Source organism: Sinocyclocheilus grahami, unplaced genomic scaffold (assembly GCF_001515645.1).
Source record: "Sinocyclocheilus grahami isolate Dianchi unplaced genomic scaffold, SAMN03320097.WGS_v1.1 scaffold654.1, whole genome shotgun sequence".
Classification (NCBI taxonomy): Eukaryota; Metazoa; Chordata; class Actinopteri; order Cypriniformes; family Cyprinidae; genus Sinocyclocheilus; species Sinocyclocheilus grahami.
In genome coordinates, this window is record NW_015505833.1 from 1,672,404 (window position 1) to 1,692,348 (window position 19,945).

Below are 19,945 nucleotides of genomic sequence, written 5' to 3' on the forward strand. Positions count from 1 at the left end.
CACAGACACGGCGTGATGCAAGAAGAGAACAGTAACATGATAATCTAATCAATATTTCTTCCTGGTTTACGGTGGGTTGGCAGTGCGAGTTCTTCACTGTGAAAATATATTTATGAGCATGCATGTGAAAAAATCCCTGTGTACTCTTAAAAAGTATTTAAAAAATCAGTTTGAAATTTAAAGTTGTAAAAAGTCTTCAATATCTTAAATAGTATAACAAACACATTGTAAAAGTAAGAATGCCTAATTTATCTCCTTATTACTCCTCTTATCTTTTTGAATGAGCAGCTGGCAATGGTAAATAATAAAGTCTTCCTAGTTATTATTGGTAATTTGGTTACACAACAGGCAGTTATAAGAGTAAACTCTTGTAGTTTCTGTCTGGGCCGCTCGTCACAAACGTATTTTACTAGTATTGTAAGTGAGTGAGTGTGTGTGTGTGTGTGAGTGTGCATGTGAGTGCGTGTGGTGAGTGAGAGAGTGTGTGAGTGAGTGAGAGAGAGTGAGTGAATGAGAGTGAGAGAGTGAGTGAGAGTGAGATAGAGTGAGTGAGTGAGTGAGTGAGTGAGAGAGTGAGAGAGTGAGCGTGTGAGCGTCTGTGTGTGTGAGTGAGAGAGTGAGAGTGAGTGAGAGAGAGAGAGAGAGTGAGCGTGTGTGTGTGTGTGTGTGTGAGTGAGTGAGAGAGAGAGAGAGTGAGTGAGTGAGTGTGTGTGTGTGTGTGTGTGTGTGTGTGAGAGAGTGAGTGAGAGAGAGAGTGAGTGAGTAAGTGAGTGAGTGCGTGTGTGTGTCTGGAGAGGTTCAGTGTTCAGAGGAGACACTATAGTGTTTCTCACATCAGAGGTTTAGAGTAACACAATCTAACTGCATGAGCGCAGCTGCGCAGGGTTAGCGTGTCACTGCTGCAAATGTGAACACCAGATCATCTGTGAGAGTTCAGAGAAACATCCACAATGCTGACGCAACATCAAACACAACTCAGCATCTTCAGCATCTTCGCTAAGTTCTAGTGTTTTAGTTCCCGTGATGTGAGAACATCAAGTCTTTCTTTCATAAAGCAGTCCATATGCAGTGTTTAACCGCCAAGTGAGAGCGATTTAACTTCACAACTATCTGGATCCCAGGGGCCAGCTGGTGACTGGGCACATTTCCCCCAAGAGACGAATGCGGCACATGGAAAAACAACAAAGGCAAGAGGACTGTCGGAGCAGATCCTGGTCATCAGTAAAGGACAGAGAAGCAGTGTGGTGTGTTACATATCTATATCTAAATAACAGAGAGATCAGGGAGAGACAGATCATAGGATGAAAGCTAAACTCTCCAAACAGAGCTTAACCTGTCCGTGAGGCCACCAAAAATGAGCAAATGTGACCAGCCCATCGACATGAAAGCCCCGCCTACCCACCGCACATCATCACATCTCACCATGACAAAGACAATAAACCTCCGGCGGCTGCGGTGCTGTTACTGGACAAACTTACATAAACATCTCAAACACACGTACAGAGTAGAACTGATGTGCTTCACACGTGTGCATTCACTAATATTCAACAATAAGACTCTGTTGTTGTTTTTAATTAATGGTTTCATTCATCAAGGACTATGAAATTGTTCAAAAGTGACAGTAAATACATGCAAAAATAAATGTTACAAAAGATTTCAAATAAATGCTGTTCTTTTGAACTTTCTATTCATCTGTGAATCCTGAAAAATAAAATGCATCACAGTTTCCACAGAAATATTGTGCAGCACAACTGTGTTCAACATTGATAATAATCAGAAATGTTTCTCGAGCAGCAGATCAGCATATTATACTGATTTCTGAAGATCATGTGACACTGAAGACTGGAGGAATGATGCTGAAAATACAGCTGCGCATCACAGAAATACATTACAGTTTAACAGATATTCACACAGAAAACAGCTGTTTGATCAAATAAATGCAGCTTCGATGAGCAGAAGAGACACTGTCTTTCAAAAACATTAAAACATCTTACTGACCCCAAACTTTTAGACAGCAGTGTAAAAAAACCTTAGTTCAGGAGATTACCTCACTGTCAATGAAGCAATGAATCAAATCAAAAAATAAATGTATAAAGCACAACCTGTGTTTCTCTCTCAAAGAACAAAACAGAGAGGAGAGGAAAAACTATTCTCTCCGCCTCATTCAGAGGAACCGTTGATTACAGATCATCGTCACAATTAAACTCCATTGTGTGGGTGCAGCCCCTGCACGGCTCCTCTGCTCTCTGTGTGGGCTTCACATTAGACGATCAGAACTAAAATAATTAATTAGTCGAAAGAATAGTGACTGATTAGCAGAGCAGATCAATCGAGTCCACTTACAGGCGGAGAAAAAGAGAAACGGAAACATGAATATTACGTAGTTTCAATATGAAAATAAATATTAAATAGAAATAAGAATTAACATTTGAAAATAAGAAAGCAACTAAGTTAAGAATGTGGTTTTAACCTGACCTAGAGTACAAGCGTATGCTCCCTCCTGCCGTCTATATTCACTGAATGATCAGTGATGAAGTATCTTGAACTCTTTAAACAGAACATTAACACGATAAAGACAGACGCTAGAAGAGTCAGCAGAGAAAATCCTGTACAGGCTCACGGTTCACGATGCTCGAAATATTGGAAGAAAATTTTAAACACTGAATTTGGGGTGGAGGGTTATAAGAATGCATCTCTGAAGCGAACTGAGTGTCTTCAGAAAACTTTCGATGGCATTTCTTTTCATCTTAGCTCTGTGTATTAAAGCAGTGTTTATAAGTGCAGCGCTGCGTTGTTTACATGTATGCATGTAGCATCTGTGTTTGGACTGTGATCTGTTTAAGGTTAGTTGAAATGCACTGCTGAAACAGGGACTATAATTCATGTGGAAGATTATGCAGATTGCTCTAAAGTGTTGAATATTCAATATGAGGATGCAGCCATTAGCTCACAAAGAGAAGCGTAAACACACTTTAATTTCCGAGCAGACGCACACATCACTCTGGAGTATCAGATCCGATCAGACGCGATAGCAGGAGAAACACACAAGCGTTAATTAACAAACCTAATTATTCTTCATGTCTATGTCCTGCACCTTGTAGCCCAAAGCATCGTTTAATATGCAAGTTATTTGCTCAAGGAAAACATAAATTTATGCACTCATGCTAATATGTGCTGAGAGCTCATTAGAGACTCCCATGATTCTGATCAGCCAATCACACGTCCCGTGTGCTGAAGGGGCGGAGCTGTGGCAGATTGCACGAGAGATAAGTGACAGCTGAGGACGAGGCGTTTAACCGCGTCTATCACGAGACACATTTATCATTTATCAGAGACCTGCTGGTGATGCAGCATCTCTCTATCACACACACACACACACACACACACACACACACACACACACACACACATCACAGCAGATCCGAGTCTAGACAAGACCTGCTCTTCTCCTCGACCTCCATCACAGCAGACCTTCTGATCCAGTCATTACGGCTCTGTCTTAGAAGTGTTTCGCCTCAGGCCTTCAAGACTTCTGACAATGCTTACGTGCTCATTTATACAAGCATATAAAGCTGTTACAACACAGCAGACAGAGGAGCTGAACATACTGAACTCAGTCTCAGATATGTGCTTGATGCATACAAATGTTCACTTTAACATCAGATACCAAATATGTGTGTCTAGTGCTTCTGTGTTCTCTCCTCCTGCTCACTGTTAGCCCTCCGTCATGAGCACACACGTTAAAGTATCAGCCAAAGCAGGGGTGGGCAATATACCAGTAGACACCAAAAACCTGTCGTCTCCATCGCGGTTACATGCTCACGTGATGTTGCTGTGCTACGTGGTCACAAAAACGTATAGTTTGCCCGAGTTTTTAAGCATTGCTTAAAAACAAGTGATTTAAGCCATTGAAACACAATCAGCAGCGAGAGAGAACTCGTTTAGCTATATGCGCGCTGTCTGAGAGACTGTTTCTGAGCGCCGTCAGAGAGGAAGAGCACGACAGCTGAGAAAGAAAACACAAGTGTAACAGTATATTGGATTCGGGAAGCTCTTAAAGTGACAGCAGTCTAATATTCCTGCTGTCTGTCATTCATGTTAATCAACAAAAGAGAGAAAATCTCTCACTGCTCTTGACTAAATCACTTTTGTAACTTTAATAAGAAATATTTGGTATCAAAAATGTTATACCTTATTTAAAGCAAAAATAACTATATTGTGATATTTATTGTTACCATGAAATAAAATGACTCATGTCATAATATAAGATCGTGGTCATATCGCCCAGCCCTAAGCCAAAGCATCAAAGAGTGACAAGCCAACCGGCGGATGCAGCTCCTAGTATCACCTCAATCATATTATATTAACTAAATGCAAACACTCATTTTAAAAGCTCATATTATGAGAAGTCCAATCTTATGAGCTTGACAGACTATGAAAACATACTGAACACCTGAACATTCAGCCTGAAAGAAAGTCACTCTGAACTCGCAGCTCACACAGATGAGCAGATCAGGACAGAGACTATTATTCACGAAGACCAGAAACTGTGGTAAAGTGTGTGAAAGCTCGTTTAAAAAAGCTGACCAATTAAATTACACAGTGCAAAGAGATAGTGGGGAAAAATCTGGAAAATAAAATCAAGTCAAAGAATGCTCAATGACGGAAAAAATTTATATATTTATATATATATATATATATATATATATATATAGTCCGCCACAAGGATCGGATCAGAGCTGCCAGTCGGATCACATGATCAGCCAGGCTCCGCCCCAACGTAATGCATCATCCTGCTGTGGTTTAGAGAAGAGCTGCGCTTCATCCTGCTCTAATCGAACCGCACGGAGCCGATCGACCCGGTGCTCCACAGATGACCAGGTAACACTCGCTGGAAACAGACGCATTCAAACATAACTTTCTTCAAAGATGAGGCATATGAAGCACAATGGCATGCTTTAGGACACTATGACTGTGTTGGGAGTTTTATCTGTCAGTCATTCTAATGATATTCAGCTTTTTCCAGCAGGCGATGAATCTGAGCCTGTGTGTATCATCGGCATTATCTGGTGAACATGTGCTGCGTGTGGAGCAGGACAAGCGTGAGAACATGGAGACGAAAGGAACATATCAGTGTTTAAATGGACTCGAGCTGAATGAGGTGATGAGGGTTCAGACACAGAACAAAATCCATATACATCACTGACCACTTAAAGGGGTAGTTCTGCTTTGGAACAGAATTTATGAAATGACAAAATTCATCATATAAGTACCGATCACATGACTCATGTCTTCTGAAGTCTTGTGATGTGCTTGTGTGAGACTCAGACTGACGGGGCGTCTTTTTGAGCAATGTTGTCGAGCGATGTTGCTTGGGCACTTTCTCATTGAGAATGGGCAACACATTTCTGTCTGGATTCTTAGATCGGTCGTGAGCTGCCCCTTGATATGAGCACTTCCCTGAACCCTTCTTCAGAAAATCTCTCAAGCAGCATTTTAAATGCGTGTTGCTGCAGCTGTTCTGCTGACGCTCGTCCTTCAGTGCTCAGGTCAGGACCTTTGGCCTGCTGGGAGGGTTAATGAGGAATAGATGGCAGTGAAGGGTTTGTCTCCTGCTCCTCAGCCGTATCACCCTCTCACACCTGCACACTCCTCATCGCTTCAGGCTCCGTTTACAATCAGATTAAAGGAAAGCTGTTGAACAGATAACTCACTTCCTAAAAGCTGCTCTCACTTTGCATTGCACAGGATAATTAATCCATTAAAATGTCATTCGTTCAGCGAGGAACCGTGTGCCCTGGAGGAGCTACAGGACTCTATTGAACACACGCAGTGCTAAGCGGTCGATGATCGACGGCTGCCAGTCCGTTCCCGCTTCCCATCTGCAAGGGTAAAAGCTTTTCTATAAACGCCAGGTTTCATCCGTATAGATTTCTGCACACGGCACAGAGGAGAGCCGAAGGACGGTCGATGAGAGAAGAACCACGCATCTAAATTTAGCTGTTCCTTCAGTTGACATGTGGATCTGAGATCTGGAGTATCTCCATGAAATCATGATGGGCTTTTCTTCATACTGATATTATAGTCCATTCACACTCATCTACTCATGCTTTACTATGATGATTCTCCACATTTAATAACAGTGCAATGATTAAATCTCTGAAATGACTCTAATGGAAGTCTGAGAATGATGTGACGTGAAACAAATGAAAACTATATGTGTAATTATCTAAAAAAAGTATAAGTATTTTTAGGCAGAAGCTTTAAAAGAAGTTTAAGATCATAAGAACTAGTCATGTGTTACCAATTTTTTTGGCAATGAATAATAATTAGGACTGCAGTATTACTCTAGTAATAAAAATCTTAAGTTTAATATGTCAAATTCTTAGAAATCTACTCACTCATGTTGGTATCATATGATTTTGAATAAAAAGTATTAAGGATTATTAACCAATAAATATCAGTATTTATTTTGAACAGACAGTAATGCTACATGCATGAGCAGTTGTTTTTGATTTGAATTCGATTGTATTTTCAAGACTGAAAGCAAGACAGAATGGACTGACTTTAGATTTGTGAAATTATGCTACATCAGACACCTGTACACAACAGAAACAGCAGACGGTCTGAATGAAAATGACAGCAGGTGGCGCTCATGGAACAGCAGCGATAAAGCGTTTCCTTGGTAAAAGGAAAAGAAAATATCATCAGAACTTTTTTTGAAGATGGTCAGTTCCTCTCAGAGACACATTCTTATAAAATCACACATATTTGTCTTCCAGTATTTCGAGCATCGCAAACAGTGAGCTTGATCTGCCTGCTACAGTATTTTCTCCTCTTTACAGACTTCATAAACATTCCACACAAATAACATTTTGGGAAATGACTGCAATGCAGTTTGTGTGCAATTCCGGAATAGAGATCAGCCCAAAGAAAACTAAAAACCGGTTCCCATTTACAGTCGGTCGACCGGAGCAGTACAGAAAATGTTCCCACAATGCTGATTTTAAAACAAGTCGGCAGGTTCTTCGAGCTCTTGTGTGCGATCTGAACTCGCCGTTCTTGTTTTGGGTTGGAGCATAGATCGTCTCTTCTGCTCTTTCCTATTGTAACGTTAGCATAACATTACCGTGCCTATCACTAGACTGATCGCCTATGACTGACTGTATTCATCGTCTGACTGCATGAACCGAACTGTGCCGTATGTACCGTGACGGTTCGGGACGAATACATTTACTGTTACACCCCTTATATATTTATTAATTTCTTGTGTTATGGTTGTCTCTTTATATTAGCTTCTCAAAATTACCAGTATCAGTCTGGTTGAGCTGATATTGGAATATGAGGGCTAATTATTATAATTTTTTCTAACAGTGCATGTATTGCTAAAATAACAATCATTCTGTAAACATTAATGTGTCAGTAAAATTAAGCTCTGTTCGTTCCAATTCCAGCAATAAACGGCTCAAAACATGTGACTATTCCCATAACAAGCAGTGAAAGCTGAGGATCAGAGAGGAGAGGTCTGACCGGTGCTGTGTGAGAGCGAAAGCCAATTACGGCTCAGCGACCGGATCTGTGATTAAAGAGCCGTGTGTCCTGAGAGACGCGCCGCTGCTTCTGTTCACACCTGCAGGAATAAGAGCGGACGCAGATGGACCAACAAACACACCGAACACAAACAGCTTCAGAACGACTCCACAGGAATCATCAGGACAGAAACGCTCCTTTATCCGCTGCATTCGTGAGTCTCACTACCTTCAGTCCTCCAGAGAGACGCTCACTCAAGAACAGACTGAGGAGACTTCATCTACTGTCCCTACAATGCTACATTAAGCCCCTAATGGACAGAGAGTCTCTGGCGGTTCATTAATATGAAAATGGCCCGTGTTTGGGATGAAATTAGCAGCCGCTCCAGATACAAATTGTGGCGAGTCTCCAGAGCCTGAGCTATAATTGACTGATGATGAATGTTCACACATCTCTCTCTCGATTCAAGGCCAGTCAGCGAGAGGCGTGTTCAGTTCATTTCATTTCTCTACTCTGCATCGTGGTTTAATTAGCTGTAGTTTAGTCAAGCATCACTACTGCTCATGACTAGGGTTACAAACAACTGAACAAACGGCACCGCAGACATGAATGATTCCTCAAATCATGCGTCTTGAAGAGATGTTTACTTTTACTTTACTTAACTAAGACTGTGGGGACAAAAGACCTAAAAAACCCTAGAAACCACACAGAGAGCACCATACTAACCTGTTGATAACCATCTTCATGCAGTGATGTACAGAAACATGAAAAATGCTTCTATATTATCAGCATAATTTGAATTAAAAGTCGAGTTGAAAATGAATGTCTAACATGAGCTCAACCTGCATGATTGATGACTTACTGTGGCGTGAAGCGATCATCGCTTCCTCTTTGCTACTAGTTACAGCAACAAATGAACATGAATGAACATCAGAAGGTGTTGAAAGAAACAGAACCACCTACTGAAATGATTCACGTCTCATGTAATCAGTGTTTCAACCACGGAAAGACTCAATGTCCATAAACTCAAAAGTCAGCTAGAAAATAATAAGCCAAGAAAGGAGCATTAGCAGAAATATTATTATTTCAACAACAAATTGGAGTAGAAACATTAATCTGTTATTATAAAAAATGATAAAAACTGCCTTGTGCATTTAAATATTTATACAACTATGTTTTTATTTGAGTGTTGAATAATCAATACATTTGATGAATTAATTGAGTATTAAATACAATTTTAGGCTTCAGTTTTTGGCCAAGTGCATCCTGAATGTTTTGTTTCAGTGCATCACTAGCATTGACAGACCTGACGGAGCTTGTTTCTGTTTCACTCCACTGTAGAGTGAACGGCTGCAACTGTTCAAAGGCAGAATTAGTGAGAATTATTTGAGAAAAGAGGTGAACAACAGGGAGAGAAGACCATTTCAACACAAAGTCATCAGGCTTATCATCCGGGGCTTTGTTTGTTCTTTTAGTCATACAGCAGCAGCCGCAGCAGAGCGTCTGAACATACGTGCACGGCAGTGCTTCATTAGCTGACCTCCGCGCACTAATCAGCAGCCGCCCGCGGCTTCACCTGAGAGAGACCACTGAGAAGGGCACTACAGCAGTTCACTCAGATCACAGTTAAACGCTCTTGTTTCGCTCTCAGGAAGGCTTGCCGTAATGAGGTGACTTCCCGTGACCTGCTGGATTGAATTACACTGATGATGGCCAGCAATTAAACGGCTCTTCAAAGGAAAAGTGTGAAGGCTAATGTACTCCACGTTTTCCAGTGCAAAATGTTCTAGCACATAACAAATGCATGTTACTGGCCTGGAGGTCAAGGCTCGGATGGTGCTCAGGTATACGGGTGGAGAAAGCTTGTCTCTCAGTTTAAAGATATCATGTGAGAGCCTGTATTTGGATTTCAGCAGCCCCACAGCTCTTACAGTATTCGTGTATAACCCGCGGGTCAGATTTCATGACTGTGTAATGAAGGCGATACGCTCTGGCTTTGCAAAAAGCTAAATTTTCAGGCCGTCAAGTTCTGCTTCCTGAAATAGGATGACATCAAAAATACATTTGTGCAATCAGCAGCACATTAAAGTGAAAGTTGAACCTCCAGCTCTTCTGCATTTAAGTTGGGCTCTGCCACACACTCTCCTTGCCTGCAGTGATTACACACGACCTGATCATACTCAGTTCATCATCATGATATTCTCATTAGTGTTCACTCAGGGTTAGTGCATTCTCCAGAACCCTGAACACAAGTACTGTATGAATATATTTGTGCATGTGCACACCTGTCTAACGGACGCTTTGCATGAGAACCTTTTCTCTGCATGATATAAGAGCACAATTATTAGTGCTCGAGAGCCATCTTCTTCACAAAAAGTCATTTTGTAAGTGACATGGTAAGGTCTCTTTCTCTCTCACATGGTGCTGATCAGTGCTCTCCTGTCTGACAGGTGCTTCTGCCATTTCAGACGGTGAACAGAGGCTCCATAAATCACACATCTGCTCTGCTAAACACCTCTAATGCTGCTAAATGACTCCTCAGAAAGAGTGTTAGACAGCCACAGCCTCCAGAATCACAGTCATTTATCAGTGCTGTGAAAGCTCTCCACCACAAAAAAAACACATGAGAGCCAGTAAATGGAGGAGATCTGGTAAAGTCAGGGGGACGTGTTCCCATAAGAAGAGGAAAGTTCTAGTGTTAGCATGTCTTAACGTGTGAAGGCGTGTGATTTCGGCCCATCTGTCTATAAGTGACGTGATCTCTTGAGACTCCACTTTATATTCCATCACCAGAGAAAGGCATTTTACCTCATTCTCACAGAGTGCCTGATGAAACATGACTGCCACGCTGAGCGAACACTTTACAGTCTTACCTGTGCATGTAGCAGAAGTCAATGGAGATTGTCAGTCTCCTTCAGAAAGAAGCGCAGCAGTGATCGTGAACTCGTGCTCCGCCGCTTCCCGTAAGACAAACAGACGCATCAAAGCAACGCCATGCAATTAAAAATACTTGCTGAGCATGTGGAAATGAAATAAGAACAAATAGTCCAATGATGGAAATCAAATTAGCACATAAAAAGAAATATCCGTCCTCTAGCACGTATACAAGTACGCCTACATTCCTAATTAGCATTTAATTGTTATTTCTTTTCATTAAAAAAAAAAATCATCACTTTTTAATTTGAATGTAACAGAGCATAAACGTAACCTATACATCGGGGGACAAAATTACAACCTCAATTAACCCTCCGCAAAATAAAATTGCTTCTCTCAGCACTTCTCGCAGCCGTCTGAGGGATTACGAGTGTCCTCGGCCTCTGGGACTCAGAGGGGGAACGCACGGCATTCTGGGTATTGTTCTAGAATGATGGGACTGAATGAGTCGCGGCTAGAAATCAACCGTACGGATTCAAGAGACAATGACGGCCTGTTCACACAAACCATCTACACTAAAACTACTCAGATGCCATAATAATTGTCCATTTGCTAGGGAAAAAGTGAGCTCCTCTAATTCAAGGAATGTAGCACACACAGAGAAAATCGAAGAAAAAACCAAACGTTGCAGTTTGAATGTGCCAGACAGAGCATGAGTGCCTCATAGAGGAGTAATTGTACAAATATTGGTATTGAATATTTTTAGCATGGGTCCTTTGGTTATTAAGCATTTCAACCTAGCCTAGCATAGAGTTTAAAGCAGATTGCCTTCCTGTCAGATGCGTGTGCTGCTTAATGCATTTGAGACATGTTTTCCTCAGCGCATAACTTATATCTTATGTTTTATCCATTTTTTTTGTAAACTACTGTTTAATAAAAACAAACACACAGCAAAACAACAACAAAAAGCTGTTTTAATTTTTTGTTTTGTTTTTCCCACTGGCTGTTCTGAAAACATACTGAAACGTGAACCGTATCACCCCATACACCCCTAGTGTTAGCTGAGGGAGCGGACGCACCTCCAGATGTTCCAGGATGTACGGTGGGTTGGTCATGCCCAGGCGCAGCATGGCTCCCTCCGGGATCTCCTTCACCAGCTCCCAGAGAAGAGAGGGCAGGTCCGTGCCGATGTCCCTGCCGTACGCACCCGTGTCCTCGCTGGTCAGCCAGATCTCACAGACGCCCTCTGCAACACAAGACCAGTCGTGCTGATTAAACACAGGTATTTTCCATTCAATACAGAGAATTCAATGCCAGTAGTTCTCTGTACTGAATGGAAGATGGCTTAGGATTTTAAAAAGTTCTATTTCCTAAATGAAAAGACCATCGTTTCTAAACGGACAGGACAGGATTCTGAGCTGGGATGCTTCTGTAATACAGACCCTGACCTGTAAGTGTAATTAACAGCTCACTCGATCTATGCATGGCGCTTGACACTAGACTGTTCTACAGAGAAATATAATGAATGATGAGTGTCATTCAGTCCACAAATGGGAACCAGTTCAGGCAAAGGTCTGAGATAAACTCTACAGTATCTCAGCTGCCTCATCGGGTGATCAATCGTCCATGCCTTCCTGCACTGTGAGAGACTTCACAATGGCGACTTTGACAGAGCATCACCATCCGGTTGGGAAACGCTCAAGGTTCGGCCCATCATTTCATGACCCCGAATCAAACCTGAGTGGCTCTGCTGGATGATGTTTAACATGCAGAGACATGATCAGCAAATCCATAAAGAGTCTTAAACATAGTGATTGAGTGAAAGAGAGCCTGTGCGCACACTTATAACTGTAAGGAAGTCAGCGTTAAGTCCAGATCAAGGCCATTAGCGGCGGCTCTGATGGGTGTCCTTCTGCTTGCATTATTAATAGAGTGACAGCAAAGGGCAAGAGAAGGTTAGTGCTTCCTGAACACCAGCTGATCATCATAATTATGTTGTCTCTCTGCACCATTCAGCAGCTAATAGAGATTCAGCATCGCTCCATCTAATCACAGCCGTCTGAGTGAAACGACCGTCTGGACCACACCGAAATAACTGTGTGTGTATCATAGGGTGAGGAATGTGCTGAATCTGACGGGACATGACTGACGGTGTTGGACAAGTGTTTGATCACAGACGGTGGTCTTCAGAGTCTGCCTAATCCTAACCCTATTACAGTTTACTAATCAGTTTAAAGAACAGAGGAGCTCTGCTCCAAAAACTGCAGTCACCTGGTTGGATTGGGCAGCTTTGTCAGTGAAAATGTCATCGAATACTGAGACCTTTTACATCAGTCTCTGGACTGGTCCAAAATGTGTCACTGGATCACTGAGATGGAGATGGAGGCAGATGACATCTGTAGACTCAATCAGAATATATGAGTGGAGCAGCGTGATTTTTGACTGAGCGAGGAGCGGATTTTTTTTAGAAGTCGGAGCGTCATGGTTTTCACTCACTCCGAGAGCGCTCCATCATGAGCACAATTAATGCCAACAGCCCATTATATAACTGCATTTTATCAAGCATTCACACATTAAACATCATTAGCTTGACAGATATATTAGGATCACTCAAATCAGAAAGAAGCTGAAGGTTATAAAGACGGCGATGGACGAGTGCGGGAGATTATATCTCAAGCATGTTTGTTTATAGCATGTGGATACTCATTACTGATTGGGTGAATTCACGTTTTAAACAGTTTATTGTACATGTAGTTATAAGCTCTGCTCAATGTGCTGCTACATTGCTGCACACGTGCACAACACACAAGCTCACACATAACGTACAGATCACACGCACATAGAAACATTCAGGAGTGCCCGAAAATGAATGTCAACGCTGTCCTGTGATTTATCATCTTAAAAACGGAAAAGTTACAGCATATTCTCTCTGTTTCTGAAGTAACTACAACCCTCAGCTGTGTCTGCTGCACAGACAAGTGAGTTAAACAGTCATTTAACACAGACTTGGGCTAATCGTTCCAGTAAACCATGTTAAAACTATTCTTCTAGTATAGTGTATTTATTTTTAATTTAATATAAGTTCTGAAAAGAACTTTGTGATATTTCAAAACATACTGAAAAACTTTAGCCACAAATTTTGTCATGGAGCGAAGGATCCGCTCACATACTCTGGACTAAATGCATCCTGGACAACGCCGGAGAACATGACCCAACTACTCACCTAACACACGATCCCTGCGCGCAGCTCATGTTTAATGTCTCATGCACAGGGGTCATTGTGTCGGCCACAGAGAATGTGCAATAATCGTCGTGAATCTCAGTCATCGGTGGTAGCTTCAGCTGGGCCGGGTCATGGCACCATGGGACAAGTAATCATGCAACCTCACAAAGCGTAGTCAGTTAACCCATGTGACGCAGATGGGCGTCTGCCATTAAAACAGGAAAACAGGATGAGCACACACCTCCCCAGCGCCTCTCCATCACCTAAACCCTGGGTTAAGCCTGGATATGCGACATGTGCTGATGTCATCTGCATACGGGTCGCTCCTTTTTCCAGCAATAAAGAAGGGGAATGTGAGCGAGGGATGGAAACGGGGCGGTGTGGAATGAGCAATGATGTAAGGATGTGTGTCGTTTCAGGAAACAGCTGGAGCTGCAGTCCATGTGCACTGGTGTGGCTGCGGCCCTGCCTTTCCTGCGCTGAAACATTCACCTCCATCCTCTCTGTTCGTCCAGCCCGGCTCTGCAGGAACCCAGGGTCAGAACCTGACCCTCACAGGGCCACAGCCTCACTACGCTACAGCTCCTGCTGACCCACGGTTTATTCTCGCTCTGCATACTGTGCATTATCCCAGTTGTATAAGACGCATTACAACACCGGCTCTGTGAGGAAGCTGTGTTCTGAAGCTCACGCTCTGAAGAACATGTCCGAGTGGATCAGATGAACTCACCGGGAGGGTCATTAAACTGCACTGTGGAGGGCGGAACCGCATTGAAACGATTCACTTAGAGCTTCAGTTAATATTTCCAGTGAAAATAAAGCTAAATTGTTAATTAGCTTTCACACAGACTCATTTAAACCTGAGCATGGCTTGTGAATAATTAATATCACGTAATGCTCTTAAAGTGAGCTCTGATCCCATCAGCCCCGAACACTCAATCCCTGTTTGTAATGAGTGGAGTTTGCCATGAAAAACCTCATTCTCATTAGCGCCTTTTTAAAAGAATAATAATAAAAACATGGGCATTCATTTTCCCCAAAATCCCCTTAAACACCCTCCTAGGCGCAGGAGGAAGCAGGAAAGTAGGAGGAGTGCGAGGAGAGTGTGATCCAGACCAGAGTCAACCCTGAGCCGAGTTCAGTTCTGTGAACTATTGGCATTCTTATCTCCTGCAGCAATGATTCTCATGCTAAGACAGCGGGGCGTGGAGATGCTCGTTTGTCTTGTCTGAGTATTTACAGCAATTATGAGCCGCACAAGATCATCTCTCTCTTACTCACTGCTGTTTTTACATAATCCACCCCAATGTTGTTTCGCTCGATCTGCATGAAAAACATCCGCTGACCGCAGGCCAGACTCTGTACATCTGTATTCATGCACAGATTAGTTTAGTCACAGCATGTCTTCCTCTGTTCATCCTCCACAACACATTCACAACAGCTCTCGTCTGATCCCGCGGGTCTGTAGTTATCAGTGAGGCAGAGGCTCATAAGGAAGTGAACTGAAGGAACTTTCACTGCTCGCAATGCTGAAGCTGCTGATGAAGGCTGTCCATTCAAACACACTTCTGAGAGCACACTGTGCCAACAATTCACCAGCACGACACACAGATCCGACTGGAAAACCTGAGCCGTTCATAGAGTCAAATGTAACTGGTAGGTTTTAGTCTACAGTCACACTAATGAACTAATTACTTGAAGAACTGAATATCATATCATTTTCAAAAGTATCCAAGCAGTGGCCAGTGTCTCACCAGAGTGTGAACAGATTCTATTCGTGTCATCAGCACAGCAGCGGCGAGAGCACTGAATGACAGGGAAGCATACGTGTCTTATGTAAGACGATGGTATGCAGTGCTGAGGTGACGTTACTGTACTGCTCACACATACATTAGAATAACTGCAGCAGATAAACCCCCATCAGCATCCGCAGTGATCTCTTCACACATCCTCTGAGCTCAGATACCGCTCACAACAAACCTGAAGACGCCCTACAGGCCCGAACGACTCTACTCTCTTACAAGCCAATTAACTAGCAAAGAAATGCACTCTGGCCCTGTAATTTGCATAAAAATAACTGTGATAATTGGCATAGAAGGTTTTTTTTTTTAATCTGAGCATGTATGTGTGATGCAGAAGCGCATTTATTAATGCATTAGCATGTCCTTCAGCATGTTTCAATTTCTTATTATTACATGAGAGATCGTATTAGTCAGTGAAGGGATTTAATAGTGCAGCTGAGGGGCAAGAAAAAAAACTTCATAATTGCTACAACAATAATCTGCTAAAGGGACACTTCACCCAAAAATCAACATTGTTATTCTCTCCTCATTCATGTCATTCCTAACTTGTGCCACTTTCGTTCTTCAGAGGAACACAGCAGCTGATATTTGAGAGCACTGAGGTCAAACAGCAGAGGACCCCACTGATTTCATTGTTTCTGTGTTCCAGTGAAGAAAGAAGTTCATGCTGATGTGCCGTCACAGGTGTGTGTTCATTGGTTATTCAGCAATGGCTTCATCCAATCAGGAATCTCAGAACAATGCATTAATGTGGGTCCCCTTCTAGACTGTATATTAGGAAGTGGTGTGGTGTGAGGCGTTTGAGGACAATAACACCCAAAACAGCCAATCAGAGCCACTTACGGTCTCTGTGTGTGCTGAGGATTCATGATGAGAGCTCAGAAACCAGCTCTAATGTGTCGATTCATCTCTGACCGTTAGCTCTTAAACACCTGGAGCTGAATAGAGCTCTGACCCTCTCAGCCTCACCGCGTCCCTGCCAGTCGTCCGGTGCAAAACAAGATCCAGTACAACAAGTTAACCGAACAATTAGCTTAGAGCTCACCAATCCTGACCTGCATTGACGTCACTTTCACATTTGAAAGAAACCGTGAAACAAGCACTTTGGTTTCTAGCTGTTTTTGCCGTGACTGAAGGCATAAATGACGGGGTCGTGTTGTCGTATGTGTCACAGCACAGAACTCTGGGACATTTAATTCCCTCCATTTCCTCTGTAATTTGCCATCACACAGTAGAGCAGGAAATTGAATTGGAAATCATTCGGTATTGCATGTGTCCAAGAGCAGCTGAATGACAATTCATACATTTCAGACAGACGTGACATTTAAGGAAATAAAATACAGACATTACATGGTTTGGACAAAACAACAGTCTCTCTCTCAGCATCAAATGGGTTGTCAGAGTTTGATGTTTATGTTCAGTTCATCAACCTCAAAATGAAAAATCAACCTGGAGAAATCAGCGACGTGACCGCTAGCTTTAGGATCCAAGCTGAAGAAGCGAACATTTCAAATCTACAGTCTCTCTCGTTACGAAAGATTCATGACTTGTACACAGCGTCAAATACACAATTCTGTCCGATCAGATGCTCTGATTGAGAACGTTAAACCATGGTTTTGCTGGACTTTGACACAAATCGAGAAAGCTTTATGTCAAAAAGACAACCACTTTAATTAGTTCTGCGCTACCTTCCTGTTCCAATAGAAAACAGAGAAACAGAGATATGAATTTATACACAGTTATTAAGTTATTCAGCAATTCAAACTGATAAAGACTATATGCACAATGCTGCCCCTGTTGGACAATATTATTATTACAGCTTTCATCTGATAAATTTACAATTTGCTGTTAGTCCAATGAGCATCAGAAATTCATGAAACTTAGCCGGATACTTCAGAATGTTCATATCTCTACATGCACAATGTTTGAGAAGTCTGTACTCTGTGCACACAAGATATTAGATATTAGGTATATTAGTCATAACAGGCCAGACCTACAGTAACAATCACATCATCATATCTGCTACTCAATTTAATGCATCAAAACTGTTTTGATGACTTTTTGTCAGCATGGCCTAGAGCTGATGTGAGTTTGGTGAAGATCTGATTAACCTCAAAGGGAGAATGAAAAACAATTAAATCAAGGCTTCGGTAGAAACAAGAATTTATATTCTATCACAAATGAATGTTTAGTTATTAGTGGAAATGTAAAGTTGCTTATTACAGCGGCATCTTTTGGCCAATTTTTCAGAAAATCTGGTACACATTAATTTTCACATAATGCACAAATATGTACTTTGTAACTGTACCCCATACAGATTTGAACTAATTAGATGCTACAATTTGATTGGCTCGTGGCCATGTTTTTTTTATGCACATTTGAGTATATAAGACGTCCAACATACATGATAATACAGTTACGGCATTATTAGGGTTTTCAGTTGTAGTGTTTTGACATGACTTGCCATGTGTCCTTCAGTGCATGAACCCCTAAATATGCAAACACAGCACTAAAAGTCAGACCATTTCATAGCGTCAAGACAGCACTGACATACATCCGGTGCAGTTACTGGATTAATGTCTGCCTGAGCGTCTCTCCATCCAGACCTCCAGAAGCACACAAGGGTTTGATGCCGTCTGTATCTGGTGACTCGGTCTCAAGCTCTTCACATCAGAAGTTCAGCACCCGAAAAATTGACTCACAAAAGCCTGGCCTCTTCCAACAGAGGTGAGAAATAAAAACCTAATAGGATTTCTTCCCGGTTTTAACAGAAAGCGAGAGAATGATAATAACTGAGCCTCTTGCTTCAGCTGCTGCATGCAAAGCATTGTGGAAGCTGGCTTTCCTCCCCCAAAGCCAGAGGGAGAGATCGGGGGGTAAATTAGCTGCGCCCTTGACTATTCACTACCTGGAGCCAGTTCTTTACTGAGCGCCGAGCGCCGAATAGGATAGAGGCACAAAGCAGCAGCTGCCGAGTGCTGGGCTGGACAATGGGGCCTATTAGTGGGCTTTAGATGGAGGAGACGAGCCCCCCTCCACAAATCCTCCAGCAGGCGAGAGAAAGACACGAGGGTGGGGGCCGATCCGTCAAGGCTTCTGTGAGATCCAGAAAGAACTGCTACGGCTGCATGCGATGACCAGAACATACTGCATTAACATGCAGCTATATTTACAAAAGCCTGGAGAATGAATCAGTTATCAAAAAAGACAAACACCACCTAAAACAGAAATTAATAAATCTTCTTCGATTTGAATATTTTATTAAATAAATGTGAAATGTGCAAACATTCCATGGTGTTCTGGGGCTACTCTTTCTCCGTGATCTAGTCTGTAGATCTGTCACGAGTTCCTCCTCCACTGTGCAGATTGGGATTTTTCAGCTTAATTCTGGTAAAGCAGGTGAAGCCGGTGCATCTGATCACTTCATAAATTACCAATATATTCCTCTCCTAAACCACACACATGATCTGAGGAATCATTCACATCCGGAGCACAAGCGCTTTAATACTTAGTGCTAGATCAGTGTGAGCGCTTTATGATTCAAGCCTTTGAAAGCTCCACTAACTATATCTACAGCAGAGCGTGAGCGGAGCAGAGCATGAGTGGAGTGAGAGCAGAGTGGTAATATTTCCTTAAGAGCGCAGAGCGCCTTTCTGAAGATTCCGCTCCGCTCGCTCAAAACGCTCAGCGCCGCTCGCTCAACCCAGAATGCCGTTTGGTGATTTGCTTGTTAGAGATCGAGAATCTGTAGAGATCGAGAATAGTACAGCAGTTATGGAGTTCAGATATTGTTTCAACGAAGTTGCAAGCCTTATAAATAAATGTAAAGTAAAAAATCTAAGTTAAGAATGAGCAGGGAGAAGAAACTGAGAGGGAGTGCGGGGAGACTGTTGAAGTTAGTAAAGATTCATATTGGAATCTGAAGCGGCACATTGCCAGAAAGCACGAGGATGTGCTACGCAAACATGGTGCAGCAAAAGGTGAGCTAGTTACATACCATAATAAATGAATAAACAGGTAGGCTAAGGTTATATTCGGTTGTACGGAGCCCCGATCATGACATGCAGACAAAATCAAGCAACGAATTTAGAATAGGCTAGTTCTCTTTTATGCTAGGACTACATTATGGCCACGAATTAAGTATTTGTTCTCTTGTTTAGGCTTAGCTGCCACGAATTCATTCGTTCGTTAATTCGTTCATTCCCTATAGTAGGCCTAAATCGTGGAACGAATTATGATATTTCGTAATTACTTATTAAAATCATTATTACTTAAAATTAATAAATAATAATAAATAAATGTAAAAATAATAAAACCTGTTGACGTCGTAGAAACGAATTGTTAATTCGAATTATATTCGGAGCTCCGTAGTTATTAAATGATCCCAGTTAAACTGTTGACCTAAACTAAAACACAGCTGTAAATAGGCCTAAATACAGAACTACAGAGTACAGAAGATATTAGCCTACACACTTGGATTTTGGAAAACCAGTGCTGGATCCCTCCCGCAAAATCT

The 19,945-nt window shown here is 42.1% G+C and overlaps 1 protein-coding gene across 1 annotated transcript in view; it reads right to left on the reverse strand.

The window, feature by feature from the left end:
• Positions 1-19,945, reverse strand: part of cdkal1 (CDK5 regulatory subunit associated protein 1-like 1) — a 237,792-nt gene that overhangs the window by 74,518 nt on the left and 143,329 nt on the right. Inside the window, exon 8 of the mRNA XM_016242314.1 lies at positions 11,484-11,650. Coding sequence (XP_016097800.1) covers positions 11,484-11,650 — 167 coding nt within the window. The remainder of the gene's footprint in view (positions 1-11,483; positions 11,651-19,945) is intronic.